This window comes from Spermophilus citellus (assembly GCF_964194105.1).
Source record: "Spermophilus citellus genome assembly, chromosome: 2".
NCBI classification, from domain to species: Eukaryota; Metazoa; Chordata; class Mammalia; order Rodentia; family Sciuridae; genus Spermophilus; species Spermophilus citellus.
Window position 1 is genome coordinate 78,068,928 of NC_138183.1, and position 21,322 is coordinate 78,090,249.

At 38.3% G+C, this 21,322-nt stretch overlaps 1 protein-coding gene across 4 annotated transcripts in view; it reads left to right on the forward strand.

Annotated features, from left to right (window-relative positions):
- PCSK5 (proprotein convertase subtilisin/kexin type 5) overlaps positions 1–21,322 on the forward strand; it is a 450,277-nt gene that overhangs the window by 229,258 nt on the left and 199,697 nt on the right. For all 4 annotated transcript variants that reach the window (XM_081278894.1, XM_081278895.1, XM_081278896.1 and 1 more), the window contains exon 10: positions 7,828–7,931. In XM_081278894.1, the coding sequence (XP_081135020.1) occupies positions 7,828–7,931 (104 nt within the window). The remainder of the gene's footprint in view (positions 1–7,827; positions 7,932–21,322) is intronic.

Below are 21,322 nucleotides of genomic sequence, written 5' to 3' on the forward strand. Positions count from 1 at the left end.
ACTTTGCCAAGTAAATGGTATTGTCTTCACATTATGGCAGTGGAGTCTGGAAGAGGGTCAGTGAGTTGTCCAATGTTATATAATTAATAAGAGGCAAATCAAGATTCACCTAGGTCATCTTCACTCTGAAGCACAATTTCTGCCATTCTCATGTGACTAGACTGTGTTTATGATTATTCTGAGAATGAATTTGGATGAGAAATAGAAATGCATGGGAGTGCCAGTGTCTTCCTGCAGAACTGAGACTGTTCACCTGACTTGCATATTTACCCCAGCCAAGTCCTGGGACACCTACCCCATGAGTGGAATGATAAATTTAGTGAGGAAATGTTCCTACTGTCACATGTCATCTACTCCAAAAAGATTTTAAAGGTTTGGGACAAAAATGAGGGCTATCCCTAGATTCTGGGCCAAAGATAGGCCCTGCATTCAGGGTGCTACTGTGGGAAGGAGTTGAATCTATAGGAAGCACAATGAGAATCTTCACAATTGTGACTTGATCTCAATGCCTGAGACCTGTTAGTGTACTTCCATCTGGCCATTCTTCAGGTTTATTTGGTAAGAGTTTAAAAGCAAAAGACTTCAAGGAAATGATTATTGGGCATACAAACAAAACATCATTTGTTTGTAGTGTCTGCAGGAAACATAATCATGGTCTTTTAAGTGTAGTAACAAGCCTATGTAAACCAGGATTTGTGGGAGAAAAGATGCTTCAGTTTAAATGACAAAATTTGGGTGTCAGGGATTGAACTCAGGGACACTTGACCACTGAGCCACATCTCCAGGCTTATTTTGTGTTTTATTTAGAGACAGGGTCTCACTGAGTTGCTTAACACCTTGCTGTTGCTGAAGCTGGCTTTGAATTCGTAATCCTCCTGCCTCAGCCTCCCAAGCCCCTGGAATTACAGGTGTGCTACAAGGCACCCTGCCAAAATTTTTCATTGCACATCAGAAAGTATCCTTTTTTAAATTTTGTACTGGGGATTGAACCCAGGGGCATTTAATTACTAAGCCACATTCCAGCCCTTTTTATGATTTCTATTGAGGCGTGGTCTCACTAAGATGCTTAGGGCCTCACTAAATTGCTGAGGCTATATAATGATGACCATCACCTTCCACAATCCTGGCTATTCTCTTGCCCCTTCCCTTTTCCTCCCACCCCTCTTCACTATCTAGAAATAATCTTCCTCCCATGAAGATTTTAATTTGGTGTCAACATACCTTATATACAGAGATATGATAAATTGTGGTATATATGTGTATTAAGAATTGTAATGCAAAAAAGAGAGAGAGAATACATGTAAAAAAATAAAAATAAAAATAAATTGCTGAGGCTGACTTTGAACTTACTACCTCCCTGCCTCAGCCTCCAGAGTCACTGGAATTAGAGGCATTCCCACCTCCCCAGCGAAGGCTGTCTTTTCTTAAGTGTATTTAGAGACCAAGTTTCTTTACCCTTGCTTTAGACTAAATTCATAAAATCAGACCGTGGTTTCATAAGAGAATGAAATAATAATTGGATTTGGTGGTTCTGACCCCATTTTTCCTTTTCTTTCACCTTTTCTGCTTTGGTTCAAGTGTGGGTGGATCATAAGTGGGTGTCCAGGGATACCCACACAGTTCACATTCCTAACTCTTGAGGTATTGTTAATTTTGTTTTTTGATACAGCAACTGAGCTTTAGGCCTGGAGCTTTTGACTTACGGTAGAACACAAAACAAACACACTCTTGATTTCAGTGGGACTGACTCTCCCGATGCTCTCCCCTTCTTCACTATCTGACCAAAGCAGATGGACTTCCTTTGTTGAGTGGGTGGTCTTATATTCTTGAACCACCCTTTGCATGCACTGGCTGCAATCAGAGTAGGTGTTTTTACAAATCTCATCATGCTTTAAACACCTTCCGCCTCATCTTTGTTGATTCTGCTCACAATAAAGCCATTCCCATAATTACTGAATTCTGTAGCATTGGTACAATGACATTAATTTTCTGGCTACTTGTTCCCATTTCTATTTTACACACTTTTAAGAAACATGAAAGGAGGTTGGGTTTGTTCTGGATTGCTGTTGATTATTTAGTAAGTTGGATATTTGGCTGATTGCTGGTTGGCCATGCAATTTCTCCATTGATCTAGATAATACCTTATCATTTCATTAAACAGAATTACTCTTTTATTAAACCAAATTACCCTGCTTAGAAAATGGCTTTCATTATCTATATTTTCTGCAGCTCTTCTTGTTAGTAAATCCTTCTTCAGTGATAATATGTGTATCTGTTGTTCCTTTTATCAGTTACCACCAAATTGCTCATAATGATAGATCCTTTGAGGAAGTTGGGGGGATCTTTCTTCCCTTTAATAAGTACAGTTAAATCAATTACGCCAAATTTCAAATAGGTCCTTGTTTCTAAGGACCACCACATGCAGTTTTATTTCAAACACACATCTGTGGAATTATCTGGAAGAAGTCTTTTTTTTTTTTTTTTAAAGAGAGAGTGAGAGAGGGGAGAGAGAGAGAGAGAGAGAGAGAGAGAGAGAGAGAGAGAGAATTTTTAATATTTATTTTTTAGTTCTCGGCAGACACAACATCTTTGTTGGTATGTGGTGCTGAGAATCGAACCCGGGCCGCACGCATGCCAGGCGGGCGCGCTACTGCTTGAGCCACATCCCCAGCCCTGGAAGAAGTCTTGATGAGGATTTTTTTTTTCATTTTTAATATATGAGCTAGCAGTTGAACTTAGAAATTTAATAAGAAACACTACAGAAAATTTTGTTCTTGGAACATGTCCTGTTACTTCTAAATCTCATATAAGGCCTATGAAATGCTTTGAACTGCTCCGAACAGGAATGTAATGCAAACACAAGGTAGTAAGGGTGTCATTGATTCTCCTGCTTTTGCCAATATTGATGACAAGTGATCATTAACAGAGATTAATTGAAGAGAAGAACTACCTAACCAAGCTGTGAGCTACATCAGAACGTGACCATGACCAGCCAGGTGACAAATTCATAAGAATAATGGTATAACATGGTATAATCAGAGTATGACATGTAGTGTATGTTTTCATCAGCTTTTTTGTTGCTAGGACGAAAAGACCTAACAAGAACAATTAGAGGAGTAAAAGTTCATTGGGGGCTCACAGTTTCAGAGCTCGCAGTCCATAGATGACTGACTCCATTCTTTGGGCCCCAAAGTGAGGCAGAACATCATGGTGGAAGAGCACAGTAGAGGAAAGAAGCTTGGGATGTGGCGTCAGGAAGCAGAGAGAGCACTCCACTTAACAAAATGTATACTCTAGCTGGGCGCAGTGGAGCACACCTGTAATCTCAGCAGCTCGGGAGGCTGAGACAGGAGGATTGCAAGTTCAAAGCCAGCCTTAGCCTCAGTGAGGTGCTAAGCAACTCAGTGAGACCCTGTCTCTAAATAAAATACAAAATAGGACTGGGGATGCGGCTCAGTGGTGAAGTACCACTGAGTTCAATCCCTGGTACTCCCCCCACTCCCCCACCCCACCCCCCCAAAAAAAATATATGTATATATACACACACACACTCTCTAAAGTCCTGCCCACAGTCACCCACCTCCTCCAGCCACACCCTACCTGCCTATAGTTACCACCCAACTAATCCTTTCAAGTGGATTAATGTACTGATTAGGTTAAGGCTCTCATGACAGTCATTTCACCTCTAAACTCATATTAGATATGAGTACCTCATATCTAATCATAACAATGTACATGTCAAATACGTTATAAAAATAATGTGATTTTCCTGGCGTAGTATTTTTTGTTTCTCTTTGATAGAGTGTGCAAAAGCTAGGCCTTTAAAATTTATAATCTATATTAAATAATCTCCTGAATACCATGGTAGATAAACACCAACCAACCAGCCGGGCACTGTGCAGTGGCACATACCTATAATCCCAGCAGCTCGGGAGGCTGAGGCAGGAGGATTGTGAGTTCAATGCCAGTCTCAGCAATTTAGCAAGGCCCTAAGCAACTCAGTGAGGCCTTGTCTCTAAATAAAATATAAAAATATGGGCTGGGGATGAGGCTCAGTGGCTAAGCGCCCAGGGTTCAATCCCTGGTATTTAAAAAAAAAAAAAAAAATCAACTGAGCTGAGAAGTAGGGTGTGTATGCAAAGATTGTGTGACACTGAGAAAATGACATCCCATGCTCGGCTTCTTTATCCATTTTTCAAGAAAGACCTGAGAAGTACTGTGTGTGACCCTGTATCACCTTTATAGATCCATTCTGCAAACAGCATTACCCAGTGATTGATAGCAGAAGTTCAGCAGACAGATCTAGCGGGTTTGAACTCTGGCTCTACCCCTTATTACCTCTGTATATTTGAGTGACTGCATGTAATTCAAAGCCTCAGTTTTGTCACTGTGAAATGAGAACAAGAGTATTTCCATCATATCATTTTTTAAGATTTTATACAACAGTATTGCATGTAAAACATATAGTGCTTGGCTCTGGCACGTGCCTGCTAAGTGTGGATTATTATTACAAGGTCAGTAAAAGAGGAGAAACTTCTTAACCAGAAAGATTACATGTATAACCGCCCCCTACAAAGTCATTTTCATTTCATTGCTTTGAAAGGCCACAAGCAGATACACAGCTCTTTCAAGCATTTAGAAATGTTACTTTTTTGGTGATTATCATGACTGAAGGGAGTCGTCAACATATCCAGGAAGAAACATAAGAGGTCTGTAGCAGAACACCACATGGCTCATTGCAGGGTGATGGCCAGAAGGCTCAGGTTGAAAGATACTACACTTTTCCTCTGGTCTATTAGATTTTTGACCTCTCAACTGTTGCTTGCCCTAAAATTGTTGGTGCTCAGCCCACCTGTTCTTGAAAAGAAGAGGGGCCTTGGTTTTCCTAGTCCAGTGGAGTGTGAGCCCAGGTACCTGGGGCAGAGGTGGGGGGAGCTGCAGAGAGTCCTACATTACTGTTGTGAATGTGCTGCTCCCAGCAAAGGGTACTCCACCTTTCCTCTAAGCTTTTGCTCTATGTATTGTTACTAAAACGATCCATTACCACTCTTTGATAGTCTGACTCAATCTTTAGTCCCTGCATCATTCTTGGGAGCAAGTAAGATGCAGTACAGGACCCTGGTTGGAGCCCCAGTACTGAAAAAAAAAAAAAAAAGAATCAACAAAGTAAGATGCAGAGTAGACTTCCCCCTAAGCAAGAGTCCTCTTGGGATACTGAATATCTAAAACGTGCACCACAATTAACCTGAGCTAATTAGTTATCTTCCTACAGGTGGAAACAAACCCATTGGTTTCCCACATTATCTTCTTTATTTATTTGGGGGAAATTCAGAAATTTTTCAAATTAGATTATTTCCAAAGTTGTGTGCGTTATGCAATGTCAGAGGAAAGTCATCCAACCCCCTCCTTCTTTCCACGTGTAGTTCCAATTTCCTGACGCCAATTTCTTCCTTCTAATTACAAGCACTCCAAGAAGAACTAGTTTTTGCAACTCAGCATGAGAACAAGTAACTCTTATTTCTTCAGGCTGAGTTGAATACAGGAGACTTCCTGAATCTGCCAGAATACAGCTGCCTAAGGTACAAGATAAGTCTTCCCTGTTCTATTATTTTTATATGTTAGCACTGAGGTTCACGAGGGGCAATATATATCTCCCTGTGATCAGAGCCCTGTGCTAGATATTTTTGAAGGAATTTTGCCCTGGTGATAAGTAATATGGAAAACGGACTTTTTTTTTATTCTAGGGTAAGATTAAAAATATGGGTGTTTTGACTGTGTGTTAACATTAATTTTAGATCACTAGGGTGATATCATTGATATAGTTGTCAAAGCCAAGTGTACCTTTTGTTGTCCTGCTGTTCATTCATGGGGGAAAACAGCATATGCTCCTTTGGGAGGGTGTGAATGTCACATCTCAGGCGCAGTCCGAGCATCTTCTGCTGAGGTCAGCATTCAGAATTATCCCTGTACTCATTTTCTCATTTCCCTTACAGCAATATACGGAGTTTGCTGAATTATGTGAATTCAGAGTTAGTGAGCCCAGGACCCAATCATGCTATTTATTTTAGAAGCAAAACTTCCCTTTCTTCTGGGGTTCACCATGGACCTCCCTCCCTTCCTTGAGCATTTCATGCCTTCCCAGCTTCTAAAATTGGTTCCTAACGTAGGTCGTATCCATGCAAAACAAAAATGATTCTGTTTTCATTGTTCTTATATTATTAAAATTTCGTAAGTTAGGTTTTAATTTCCTGAATATAAGTTCTTTTGCTAATGCAACCTTTTAAAATAATCTAGAGCCAATCTTATCCCCTCTGAAAACCTTGAAAATGGCAGTACTCTCCATTTATCTTAAATCTGAGAGCATAACAAAAAGGCAATAGATAAATAGCTCTTTTCTTTTTTCTTTCTTTTTTTTTTTTTTTTGTTTTCTTCATATTCAAAACACCAAATAAGAGCCTTAGCTATTTGTTTATCAAAATGTGTGTGGATGCTTTTTAATAGCTCATCATGTACAGGCACTACATTAAGTAATTGACATTGCTTTAACTGATTCAATCAGTACAATATAGTAAACTAGATTTAGTATCCATATTCGAAGTGAGGAAATTAAGACTATGAGAGGTTAATTTCACATAGAAAATGAAGCAGCCAGAATCTGGTCATCTGGCCCCCTCCAAATCACATAATGTCATAGGTGTGATGGGGGATTAAAAAAAAAAAAAGCAGTATAAAGTGAAGTACTGTGTAGTCTTCACTGTGAAAATTGGCTGCAATTAAGATAAGTTTTCTTGCAGTCTGGGAGATCCCAGTATCCATTCATGAGCACATGAGGCAGACAGAGAGTAGTTTCTTCCTCTTTTCCAAATTTTCTGTGGCTCATTCTTGCAAAGGAAGGTGGTATTTGAGAAAAAAAAAAATGACCATGCAGGCTGCATGATAATTACCATAATTCTTAGTGAGGTCAGAGATTGTCACATCTCAGAGTTCAAGACTGAATTGAATAAGCATCCTGAGGAGAATTGCATGGATGCATTGAATCAAATGCCTTCTAGAAAATAGATATTCCTTGAAAGAGAACAAAAATTCTGTGTGTATGTACTGGATTTATTTTCTGTTTGTTTATGACCGGCATTGGATTTTCCAGCGAGCATGTCTCCTGTTCACTTGTTGTCTTATGCTCTCCAATGCTAACAGCCATAAGAACTAGGTATCCAGGACTTAGCGTAACAGCTACATATTATAAATTAAGTGCACCCTCATAGTTGTCTGTGCTGAGGAGCCCAACTGCAGATTCTGTACCGTAGTCTCTTCCTTGAACAACAGGGAAAATGGGAACTGGATTTCAGTTGAGGTTTTCCATATCCCGTGTGTATATACAAAGAAGGCTGAACATTGCTAAGTTCTTTAGTAAAATTGCAAGTCAACTGCCTAATTATGATTGAACAAGGAATGTTCCAGAGACCTTCCATTTTGACTTTAGCTTACTCTCAATTTCCGGTAATGATGCAGACTTTTACACCAAGGCAGCCATTTTGTTGAGGAAACTGGAAACCCTCACCCTTTTAAACACTGAGTTACACTGACTTCGGTCCTGTTATTTCTTCCATTTAAGGTTACATTTTCTGCCTCCCCCAGACAAATGTCACTTCTCCATCTTGAGAACAAAGACAGCATTTGGCCTTTGGTTATCCCAAACCCAAATCTTTGCCCCTTTGTTTTTAGTACTTTGCCATTTTGATTTTGCTTTTTTAATTTGCTTGTGACTCTCTGCTTCCCCCATCTTTTTTTTTTTTTTGGTACAATGATTCTTACCTTGTCTTTCCCCAGTCCGTTTCTGACCTGGAGAGACGTACAGCATGTTATTGTCAGGACTTCCCGTGCGGGACATTTGAACGCTAATGACTGGAAAACCAATGCTGCTGGTTTTAAGGGTGAGAACTTCTTTCATATTCTGTCACAGGCAAAATATTTTTATTTTTCCCCCATTTTAAATGGAGAGCAGGAAAATACAGCTCCTCAAAAGAAATTTTAAATTTTGTGCTCACACAGAGCTTGATCTTTTAGTAAATAAAAGGCAGCTTGATATTTTTTAAAATTAAAACTACACATATAATAAGGCAGACTTCCTTGTCTTCCCATATCATAGGTCAGTTTTTTAGATCAACCAACTCCCAAGTATAGTCAGCCTATGGGACTCCTAATTAGTTTACTTGTGCTGTCATTGATTATCTGAGTTGTATTTTAACAATGTATTTTAAAATTCTTTGCCTTCTGTAGTGATTACTTCCTCTTAAGTAATAATGGATAGATGTTGTTCACTGTAGTGTAACACTGTTAGTCCATGCATTCTGTAAGTTTTGTTTTTGTTTTTTTGTAACTTCCACAAACAGAACAACAGGCATACTTCTAAGAGATGTTATTTTATATAGACCGAAAGTTCTCTTGAAGCTTTGTATCGTTCAGTCCTTATGCACCTATGCACAGGTATAACAAGCATTGAATATTTTCCCCATGGCTAATGCATTTTTTATATTATATTTCCTTCCAATGGTCTTATTAGTAGCATTCATTTTATTCTTTGTCAATGATAATACATGTTGTAATAAAAGAAAAATCGCACAGATGTTCTAAGGTTTAGTATAGTTACTCAAGTTGAAGAGGACTTAAACTTTAATCAACTCAACTAAGTTTTAACTAGATTACTTTTTTATCACACATGATTTTAAACTTACTCCCAATAATTTTAATATTATAACATAGTCCTCTGTGCATAAGAAGAATGTGCCATACCATAGGAAATATCTACTTAAATAAAATTCTGTTCTTCAAACTGTAGGTAATAATCTGAATAATCCTGAGCAAGACATTTAATTTCTAAAGGTCCTAACTGCCCAAATTTATGCATTTTGGAAACTTAATAATATTATCTACATGTGATATCTTAAATATGCTCTTAATATATCCATAGGGAATTATGCCTAATATATGCAAATAGTATGTTGGAATACGTATTTAAAAATTATTTATAAACAGCTTATAATAGACTCGTGCTTAGCTAGAACCTATCAATGACAGGTAACCAATGCACGTAAATAGTACTTTAAAGTTTTCAACAAAAGCTTTGTTCCATTTTTTAAAAAAAGACTATCCCTCTGTTTTTGAGTATTAACAAACACCTCTTCCATGCTTATAAAGGGCATAATGCAGCAATATTCAATGATTTTTTTTTAATCTTAAAGAGTTGTCAGTACCTGGTGGGATCCCATTCTCTGTAGCCCCACTCAAGTCACCTGATCCCCACCTTATAACATCATCAGGGCACCATCAAAATCATTTGAAATTTATTGTTCTAGAAAACCCAGAATATATCTTCCATCTTGGTTAGCTTCCACGTGCGCCCAACTACTGCTGTATAACTCCACGAGGATTGGAGCAAGGGACTGACACAGAACCTTGGCTGGTTCAAGGCTGGAGTGAACTTCTTAGCAGAAGGTTCACAAACTAAGTACGTTGACCTCCATGAAGCTGAGGAATCAACTTTAACCCAAATAAACGTCTTAGTTTTACTTATTCCTTTTTGGCAACTTAAAAGGAGCAAATGGTTCTAATAAAACACACAGCTCTTTTGAAAACCCCTGTTGGTTTTGGAGAGGGGGCAACAGAGGATTTCGACTAAATCACCAGACCCAAACCTGAATCTGAAGGGGGCTGTACGCTGCTTCTGGCAAGGAGGAAATAGTATTTTACTATTGCACGTGGCAATATTTAGTATAATATTTCACTCTACTCTTAGATGGCTGCCAAGAGTAACAATTAAAGTTCGCTTTTTCATAGATGAATTACTCTGACTGGTTTGGGCTCCCAGTGGAATTGTTTTGTAATTTTGTTGATGGCAAGCCCCATATTTCATCTAAACATGATCATAATGAGATGAATTTTTTAAAGAGTTATTTTCTTCTGTACTCTAAACATTTCCACCCCCTCCCAAGTGTCTCACAAATAAAAGCGGTTACGGCAGAGGCTAGCGAAAGAAACAACGCATTTTGGGGAAGCAGAGAATGCAGGTCACCAGGACCGGAGGAAAAAAGCAGGCTGACTTTTTATGAAATGAGAACTGCAGGAACAAAAAGACCTAATGTTTGGAAGAGGTTCCTGCAAGGAGAGCTCAGTAAGACCTCGTCCTTTCAATTAAGTCAGCTGACTTTTACAGGCCTTGCTGAGCAGCAATCTATGCCATGCATTTCTCCCTAGACAGGAGAATAGGAAAGGAGCCTGCCACCAGAAGCCTGTGCCCACAGGTGCTCTCCCCCAGTCCCACCCTACCCAGATTTAACACTGAGTGAAATGGATGCATGAAATGAATTCAGAAACGCCTGTGCTTCTCTGAGCTTGCTTTTGTGACCTAATGATGAGCATTTGATTTAGAGTATGTAAAGAAAGCGGGGCGGGGACTGATCTCAGTGATGGAGATGTTAATATCCAACAGAATTTCTTTCTCATCTGGTAAAACAGAAGCCACCTAGAGTAGCTACCAATTCAGTTTGGGTTTTGTAAATCAATAGATATCATCACTGACAAAGAAGACCTACACCCTAAATAGCAGCCCCTGCCAAATCTACTTTACAAAACCTCCCTGTATGTCTTCAGACAGACTGGTATGTCATACCTCCCAGGCAAACAGTGAGGTTAGACAATGGATGAACTAGACAGCAGGGGGCCCTCCTAAAGGCTTGATCCAGACCACCCATTTTGTGTGGTGGACCTAGAAGGTGGAAGGCATTCCCTGGTCCTGAAGCAGCTGTGGGCTTCCTGCTGACAGGTTCTCCTGCAGGTCAGGAGGTGGCCTTGAAACACCAAAGAAAGGGGCTGTCTGCTGATTCATCTCTGTGTTTCTCAGAGAGGAGAGTGGGATTACCCTGGAGTTTCCGGAGATAAACCAGGAACCCAGAACTTTCTCTAGTCCTGTGTTCTCATAGTAGCACTTTGTAAAGGACCCAGTAGTGAGATTAGTTCTCAGTAAGGGAAACCCCAAAGATGCAAGCCACTATCAACATGTTTATGCTGATGGCACCTTAATTTTTAAAACTCTTAATAGAACTAAGATTATTCTGTCCTGCTGATTCTTGAATAATAATAATAATAATCCCTTATAAATGTTTTTTATAGTATAAAAGTTTTTCAGAATAAACATCATCCAATGAATACACATTATGAAAACTGATTAAATGTCGATTTGCCTTGTTCACTTTGCAAATAATGCTCATTAAATTTCAAACTACACCTTTTGATTTTATAACTCCTCCTGAGATAGTTTTTTGAAAAATAAATGGAACAAATATTATACATCAACGAAAGAATCTACTTGAAATTGTAAGTGTGAATAGGAAACTGTCTTAGATCAGATGAATGGGTTTGGTATTTTGCCAGTGGAGAAATGAAATCTAAATTCTAGTATTTTGCTACTGACCAACATGTGTAATGCCAGGAGATGACTCTAGCATTAAGCTCTTTAGGATTTTGTCAGGATTCTCGCTTTTTCTCCCTTGATCCTTTCCCATTTCTTTTATGACAAGGTTCTTCTGTTTTGTTTTGCTTTGTTTTGCTTTCTCTTCTTTTTAATTCTCCCTCCGCGCTCCTTAAAATGTACCAAATAGCTATAGAAGTAGGAAGGGCTTTTTTCATCTGGGTGGTTTTCTTCCCAGAATTTAATTGATACTGTCTCTTCACTTTTTAATATTTCCTAGCAACTTCAGTGTGCCAACCCAACTCATGTTGAAGTGAACCCAGGAAGTGGGCCAACACATCAGGGGCTCCATGGTGTTGCCTAGTCAGATCTGCTCTGGCATCATTCACATACAGAGACAGAAATTTTTGTAACACCTATTATTATTTTCCTGAGGTCTAATCCCCAACAGTCATTTTAGAGAAAAGCATCAATGATCCTTCTCTCATCTTCTAAAATTAAACCCAACCTCAGCAACAGAGGTATCTAAGACAGAGAATACCCGTTTAGTGTCCTATGTGTACATCCAGCAGCTCTGTTCAGGCCCCGGAGAGCCATGCCAAAGACTTTCATTTGGGCATTCTTGATAGTCTGTCACTCATTTCAGTTCAGGAGGAAGTTAGTTAGCTCTTGGGGGAGAGCTATTCCCTTCTACTGCTTTTATATAACTAAACTACCCAACCCACCGTCCCTCTCTCCCCCATGTTCCTAGGCGGAGCAGCCTGGTTCTGACTCCTGACCTTTGGTTCGAGTGTGCATTTATGATGATGATGGAATGCATGGACGTCAGTGCTCTAGCTTTATGTGGAATTATTTGTATTTGGATTGTATGACTGTATACAGTTAAACTCTCTTAAATCTAGGAACAGGAATAGACGTCAGATAATAAATTAGGACCTTCTGTCATCTTTACTAGGCGAAAGATGGAAAAAAATGTCATTGAAAAATCAAAAATGACAACTCAGTGAGCGAGGGTACCACGCCTTCCATTTCACTGCCCTCCCAGACTATGTAAGTCTCTTTTTTTCTTCCAGCATGTTGCTGAAACCTCCCATCCCCACTGACTCCTTCTTCCACCACAACTAAACTACTAGATTTTTTTTTAAATTTCTAACTGGTTACCCACTGTGGGGAAAATGATTGACAGTCTAACGTGACCTCTTAGCCTGTGAGACCTTAACTTTCAATAACCTTTATTGCTTTCAATTGCCATTCATTTATTTCCACGGGCAGGGCTGGTAATTTTAAGATGTTCCAATATATTTTGAGTACCTACCCATCTTGCTTTCACTTTGTAACACTTATTAAAAGGAATTAGAAATGCTGAAACCATTAAGCATGCCAAACGAGAGGTTTTGAATTGTCGTTTTCTTTGTTTTTCACGTGTATGAAGTGATTTCTAATGCTTTTGCCATGGGAAGGGGTAAAGTTTCATTTTGTTTTATTATTTCACTGTTCAGATAATATTTCATCTCTACCACCTAGCACGTGGATTTGCTGCTGGTAGCTGTGGTTAAAGCTACATAATGCACCTTAATTGGTAATCCGTACATTGCATTTTTGAAGAAAGGTCAAAGTGAAATGTTATTCATATGATTCGTGTCAAAGGTGGGATTAGAATCAGATGCTTGACTCTAGTTCAGTCCATTTGTAAAAAATACAGTAATTATTACTTGGAAAGACAGAGGGAGGTAAATATATTTATTTTACCTAATAAAATTTGCTCCCTGAAAATGCCACTATGCCACCTGATTTTTTTGTCTTTTGAGATTGTATATTTTCCTTCTACCATTGTGCTCTGTGACCTCACCCTCATTCCCTATTCATTGACTTAAAGCTGTTTTTTTTTTCTTATTTGTTGGCCATTGTATATGTGAGCTTATTTCTACCTTATCTACAAAAAATATATATATGTGAATCACACATAACTTAGGAATGTTACTTTACTTCTTTTGTCTGGTGGAGATTTACCTAAATGTCTACATGGGAATATAGGTAGCCTGACAACAAAGTCTGTTGAGTCATGGTTTAATCTAGAATCTTATATCCACTAGTCCCATCAGAATGTTCTACTCACACCTACTAAATACATGAAGTTTAATAATATGTCCTGCAAATGAAAAACCTTTTGTTTTTCCTCTGCTGGCCTTTTACTGCATGACGGTGTTAGATTTGCTGGACTTTGAGTGTTTTTACTTTGGTTTGGTTTTGTGTCTCTGTAAATTTTAAACACATAGTTTTACACTTTAAATCCATCCTCAGGCCTAGGTAGTGGGAGATCTTGCCTTGCCTAGCATGCATAAGTCCCCGGGTTCAATCCCTAGCACACACACACACACGCAAATCCACCCTCAGGATAGAATTTAAATGATAGTTATACTATTTGCCTATTATTTCTATGGAAGATATAATTAGGAGAATTATGTTTGGAGTATTTTTGGCTTTGCCACAGTCTTAATAACCAAGTTATATTTTCTGTGGCTTTGAGGAAGCAAATTAAGAATTGTACACCTTGGTTTTTGCAGAATGTGGGTGTCTGATAACCAACATAATTAGAAGGCTGAATTGAATGAAAAGTGCTTTAAAAATGGAAAACACCAAACATAGCTGGGCAGGGTGGCGCATGCCTATAATCCCAGCAGCTTGGGAGGCTGAGGTAGAAGGATCACGAGTTCAAAGCCAGCCGCAGCAACAACAAGGCGCTAAGCAACTCAGTGAGACCCTGTCTCTAAATGAAATACAAAATAGGGCTAGGGATGTGACTCAGTGGTCGAGTGCCCTTGAGTTCAATCCCCAGTACCAAAAAACAAAAACAACAAATAAACACACACACACACACACACAAAAAAAAAAAAAAACCACCAAACATAAAAATAAAGTCTTAAAGGTATATTTTCATGTTATATCTGTTTTCTCTTACCTGAAATAAGGATAAATACATGGAACTATATTGTAAATAAAATGTAGTTTGGGGAATTGAAAATTAATTAAATGACCTAAAATGGGCTACAAAAAAAATGTACTAAGGACTTTATAATGAAGTTATCACTAATGTGTCTTCAGACGAATTTACTCCACAATCCTATATCAATGTTACCACAACTATATGTAAATTTTGTTTTGGAATATTTAAATGCTATCATTAATTCACCCTAAATGTCTAAAGTCATAATTAGTTACTTCAATATGGAAACTAGAAACAGAAATTCAAGTTGATTGTGGACTACCAACATCCTGTTGACTCTTTAGTAATTAATATGCCAAATAAAAACTATAAATGTAAAATCTGATTTGTTTTTTAGCAATAAACAAAAGCTTCTATTTAAGAGAAAGTCGGTGTTTCTTTTTGTGTAATTACTTGAAGAAATCCAGATTAATAACTCTAATGAGGCTGGACCTCCCCAGTAATTTTATTTTGTTTTTTTCTGTACTGGGGATTGAACTCAGGGCCCTGCACGTGCGAGGCAAGCACTCTACCACTGAGCTACATCCCTGACCTCACCCCACTAATTTTAAAACTCCTATTTTAGCATATGACTTTGGCTGTTCTTAATAGTAGCAAGTCTTGATATTTTCTAGTGACAGTTGGTATTTTAAGCAAAATAAAAGTTAGCAAGCCCTAAAACCAGTGATTATAGAGGGTGAGTAGCAAGAACCAGGCAGGGCTGTTTTGAAAAGTATGTTGTGATTATGAAGTACTGAAATGGATTTCTTTGAACCACTGATGATTGGATTCTGAATCCAATTCCAAAATAAGATTTTAAAAACTTAAGCCAAGACACAATCTTATCTAGAGACTATTTTGAAATTTAACAATCATTTTCTTAATTTGAGATTTCCTGGGTTTTTAAATCAAAGATTCACTCTATATAGAGTCTCCGAGCCTGGGCTTCAGTCAGGCAACCTGGGATCGAATTCCAGCTTTAAAAACCAATGAACAGTATATCTAGCCATCTTTACACTTTTCTTCTAAGCTTTATTCAGATATACAGTGAGAAAACACTATTTTAATTCATAGTATAATGCATTTTTTTTTTTTTTTTTGGTGCCAGGGATTGAACCCAGGAGTACTAACCACTGAGCCACATCCTCAGCCCTTTTTATTTTTTGTTTTGAGACAGTGTCTCACGAAGTTGCTTAGGGCCTTCCTGAATTGCTGAGGCTGTCCTCAAACTTAGGATCCTCCTGTCTTAGCCTCCTGAGCTGCTGGGATTACACGCAGGTATCCCCCTGCCCAGCAGTATAATGCATTTTGACATGTATACATACATCTTTATAGTCACCACCATGATCAAAGATCCTTTCTATGACCCTAAAACATTCTTTCTTTTATTCTCCTCCCTATGCCCTGCCCTACATTCACACCATGCAGCCCTCAGGCTACTTTCTGCCATAGTTCATCAGATTGCCTTTTGTAGGCTTGCATCTAGATGGAATTATTTGAAACTGACTTCTTTATTTCCATCTAATATTTTCAGATACACCTATGCCATTAAGTATATCAGAAGTTTGTTCCTTTTTATTGCTAATTAATATTCCACTGTACGAATATATCACAATTTGTATATTCCTTCACTTTTTCAAGGATGGCTTTCTGGTTTCCAATTTGTAGTTATTATGAGTAAAACTGCTACAAATAGCTATGTACAAGTCTTTGTGTGGGCAAACTGTAATTTTTTTAAAATATCAGACCAAAAAAAAAATCTCTCAAATTTGAACAGAGACCCCAAGAAGTGAGGGAATAATCCAGAAACCTAACCAGATATAGACCATTTCAAATAGCATGCGTGGGACTTGTTCACCAAAAAGAAAGGGGGTAAGAGACCCTCGTAGGTAGAATGAAATGAGCCAAGAGGAAAATGAGGAACAGAGACTCCTATAAAGAATTTAGCACCATTTCTCACTCATAAGGTACACTTAGGCAGAATTATTTATCCCCTATATTTCCTGTATCACTCGAACATAGCAAATTCAGTTGGGAGTCTGTATAGATTTTTGTATAATGAAAATTGAACATATAGATATTGACATGCATAGAACCGTGCCTGTTAAAATCATGCATGTCAATAGAGACAGTAACAGCCCCAATTAGGGCTCAATACTTCATAGTCACATATCTCCTGCAACTCTTATGTTCTCATCTTTGTATTATTTTCTCCAATTTGGATTATTTGTTTGCATTACATATTGTGATTTTTTAGTTGAAGATTCTGGATTGATATTTAACTTCTTTGTGTTTTCTTTTCTTGCTTTCTCTCTTTTTTCTTTTTCTTTTTTTTTTTTTTTTTTTTTTTTTTTTGGTACTAGGGATTGAACTCAGGGGGCCCTCGACCATTGAGCCACATCCCCAGCCCTGTTTTGTATTTTATTTAGAGACAGGATCTCACTGAGTTGCTTAGCACCTTGCTGTTGCTGAGGCTGGCTTTGAACTCGTGATCCTCCTGCCTCAGCCTCCTGAGCCTCTGGGATTACAGGAGTGCACCACTGCTCCCAGCTTTTGTTCGTGTTTTAGTAAACAATAAATAAGCTCAATTAAGATGAAGGGGAAAAAAAGCATAAGATCTGCTAATGATTGTGAATTACACTCATGCCTTGTGTATAAGCTAAATGAGAAGCAAAAGTGAATCTGATGAGAGGGTGGAAGATGTTTGAGAATTTTAGGCGTACTCAGAGTTCAGGAAGCAAAGCTGATCTGAAATAGTGTCTTGAGTTGTTTCTTAGTCAGTTTGAGCACATGCATGCTTTTGATTCTTAGTGTTTCCTGGAGGAATTGTAACTGGAGGAGATGGCTACAGAAAAACTGAAGTTCAGGGGAAGGTGGGGAGAGGGCCCCCAGTGCAATAAAAGGGCAGATGTGATATGATAAGGAGAATTTAAAAGAACTTCCAGAAGCAAAGCTGCTTGGATCCTCGAGTTAGGAGTTCTCATTTGATTTGAAATACATTTTAGACCCACTGTCGTGATCTGAGAAAGTGAGTTGGATAATAGTAATGACTTTGAAGCAAGTTGATTCTCGTCGCTAGTTGGGTGTCAAACAGTTTTATTTCCTCAATTGATGGCGTGAATCCACGGGTCCCGTGATGTGCCCTACAAAATGACATGCACATAACAAGTTGACCTGGTGAAATGGATGGATATTCTCTTGTGGTGATCACTTTATATTATCTTAGTATGCAATTGTATACTTATGACCTTAAGAACTGTGACATTCAGCAAAATTTGTCATCATCCCTGGCCCTCCTTCTGAAGGAGGACAGTTTTAGAGTTAGGATATATGATCATCTTTGCTAGATTCTTTTTTTTTTTTAAGAAGAGAAAGAAATGATTTTTGAAATAGCTTTTTAATAAGCCCAGGGAGAAGGGTATAAGTGTGAGATTGGAAAATGTCAAGCTAGAACTGTGCTTTGAGAAGCCTTCACCAGCGTCCTTTAACCCAAATCTTCTCCCTGCCTGTTATGTTCACCACGACCTCAGAAAACCTCTTACCTTGTGATATCTGAACTTCTTTTGAATATACACTTGTAATCTTTGTATTTACCGTGGAACTTTGCAGAGATTTTAAAAAGTAAGTAATGTAATTCTGGGTCACATTTGGAGTTGCCAGATGCCAGTTGTGTGACGGTTACACAGGCAGAGTGACAGAAGTGTTTGAGTTTATGATGACTTTTTCTTCCGTTTTACCTGCATATGACTTTTCTTGGCTATGAAGTCCATTGTCTTGGGAAGCTGCATTACTTTTACCAGCCCACCAGAGGTTACAATGTAGACTCCTTCTTAATGCACTGTGTAACATGATTCTGTCTCAACATCACTTGCTTCTATTCATGTTCTACTCTCAAAAGCACCATCATAGCCAATGTGGAGAGTGTGTACCCCACTTTGTTTCAGAGTTTAATATCATGCATCTTAGAAGCCTAAAATCCTCATTGAATTCCAGTCACCTATCATTAGAGAACCAGAGGACATGGCTAAAACTATTGAGAACTGTCTATGAATATGTGCCAGAGCTTCCACAGTTGATTGCACAGGTTGTTGACTGCATAAGAGAACCACACTAAGGATTAGACTGAGAAGAGAAATCTGTCCTGGGATCCACTCACCAAGCCACGTGCACTAGAATATGATAATGTTCTCCTTAAAAGAGCAGCACCTTTCTCAAATTCATGTACGCTCTCCATGGACATTCCTATTCCATAAAATTCGTATGTGACTTCTCCGCAATTGTCAAAGACACAGATATCTTTTAAAAGGTATCCATCCAGAGGTGGTTTATTCATCTTTACCTTCACTGTTGCTTCAGTCCTGACATTCTCAGGTCTTACTAAAGTTAAATAGTTTTCCAGCATGCTTATAGTCCAATTTGTGATTGTTCCATCCCTCTTTTTTGTGAACAAGTTTAAAGTAAAATCTCAGAATTTTAAGTGAAGGTGAGTAAGCCTAAATCTATAGCTCTTTTCCTGTTCTTGTGTACATTCATTCACCCCTTTTTGTGACCAAAAATTATTGAAGTTTCTTTAATTCAAACATATCATTATTTTGTACTGGGTCCAGTAGAAGGTTCACGTTTGGGGTGAAGGCTCCTTGTAAATATTGACATGTGCAGGACACAGGAGCACAGAGAAGTAGTGGTAAGGCTGCATTTGAAGCTTTCCATGATTGACTCACAATGATCCTCCCTACAGATCATTTTTTTCCACTAAAGAAGGAAGCTCTAAGTGTGGAAGGGAAACTGTGTTTGAGGTGAATAGGAGACACTAGTAGTAAAACTTTGTCTATATGCCCAGCACAGACTGCTGTACCCGGTCCATGTCTCTGATCAGGGACAAGGAATGTCACTAGCTGTGTCCACACTGAGACTGTGGTAAGAGGGTGCTGTGGAAACTGGTTCAGGATCAACAACGTGGCCCAACCTTCCTTGGCCTCTTGTAAAAACATGGAATTAGTAAAGATGGCTTAGCCCATCCTTTTGTGCAACCCAGAGAGATCTCTATATTGGTGCCAGTGTCTTTAATATAAACCAGATCCTAAGATTACAAAAGAAATCCTGAAAATTAATCCTGCCCTACTTCTCCCCAAGGCCACTGCACATAGCAGGATACAGTGAGTGACATAGTAGGCCATCACTTTGCAGAATCTGTCTGGATACATCTGCTATGAAATAAATAGATCCAGACTTTTTCCCATTTAGATCTCAATTTAGACTCTTTATACATGCTCACATCTTGGTAGCCTACAGGATTTCAAAACAATTAAATTTCTATCACACATCCCAATAATGGTTTCAACAGACCTCATTTTATAGTACAATACTGGGAGAGACGGTACATCCTGAAATTTCCAGAATCATCCTTGAAAGAGCCAAAAAGAAGGATATTGTGATCACTGCTGGATGCTAACAAATGAGAATCTGAGCTTCGGCACTCAGTGTTATCCTTCCATCTGCGTGCCTGGTTAGTTTTAATAAAAAACTGGCCTATGCAAGAACACAAAATAACATATCTTCACACACTCAGGGAAAATCCCTGATAGAAATGGCTGAAGAAGGTCATTTCTCAGCAAGAATAGGGGAAAGTGTGATGGGCCAGATGTTAAATTTTCTTTCCAAGCCCCATGAATTTCTTTTTCTGCACATGCTATTTTAATGAGTTTTGAAGAAGTTTTGAAGAACAGGGCAATTTCTATGCAAAAGACAAGTAGAGTTATCTACATAATTTCTAAATGACTCCTCCACCCTGTTACATTACAGGGTTATTCTGAGCATATGATTGATTTCAGACCTTAGTTGAAAGAAATACTGTGTGTCTTATGGACAACAGTAATCATGGATACATATATAATAGAAAGATTCTGAAGACTTTAGCTCCACTCCCTATGACTTTGCCCAAGTACTTCTAATGTCCATGAGATTTAGTTTCTTCCACTGCAAAATGTGACTGATGTGACACAGCAATCTGTATACGGGGTAAAAATGGGAGTTCATAACCCACTTGAATCAATCTGTGAAATATGGTATATTAAGAACTATGTAATGTTTTGAACAACCAACAATAAAATAATTTAAAAAAATGTGAATAATACTATTTTGCTAATAGGATTGTTATGACAATTTTATTAGCTCACAAGTGATAAAATACATATGTAAGCTATTATTTTTACCTCCCCTTTAGAATTTTATCTGTGCATTTTATTTGGAGTAGCATACTTGATGCATGAAATGCTTTTGTTTTCCAGGTAGTAGGACTAGGAAATCGACACTTCAGTCCATTTTCTGTGTTCACCTTTATACACTGTGCGGGCATTTTTACCTCAATTCAGAGAAGTCCTAATGCTATCGTATCAGTGCATAGAATTTAACACCTTAAGTAATATTGTACATTTGAAGGAAGAAGTATCTAAGCCATGCCATCCTTGGAGTGGATGAACTAATGCATCCACGAGTTAATTAAGAAAACTTTATCTTCTTAAAAGATTTTTATAAAGGAAGCAAAAAATTTTGTGATAATTCATATAAAAAGATATTGACTTTATATACAGTATAGCCAGATCTCATTTCTTGTACTCCTGGCACGAGGGAAGGTGTACTGGGAATCAGGCCTGCAGAGTCTCCTGCCCTATGTTGGAGATATTAGCCTACTCATTCAGACTTTCAAAGAGAGATGCCAGCCCTAAAGAGTGGTTCTCAAAGTGGAGTCCTTAGACCAATAATATCAGCACCCGTGAAAACTTGTTCAAAATACAAATTGTGGGCCTTACCTCAAAACTACTGAAACTATAATACACACACAAACACACACACACACACACACACACACACACACA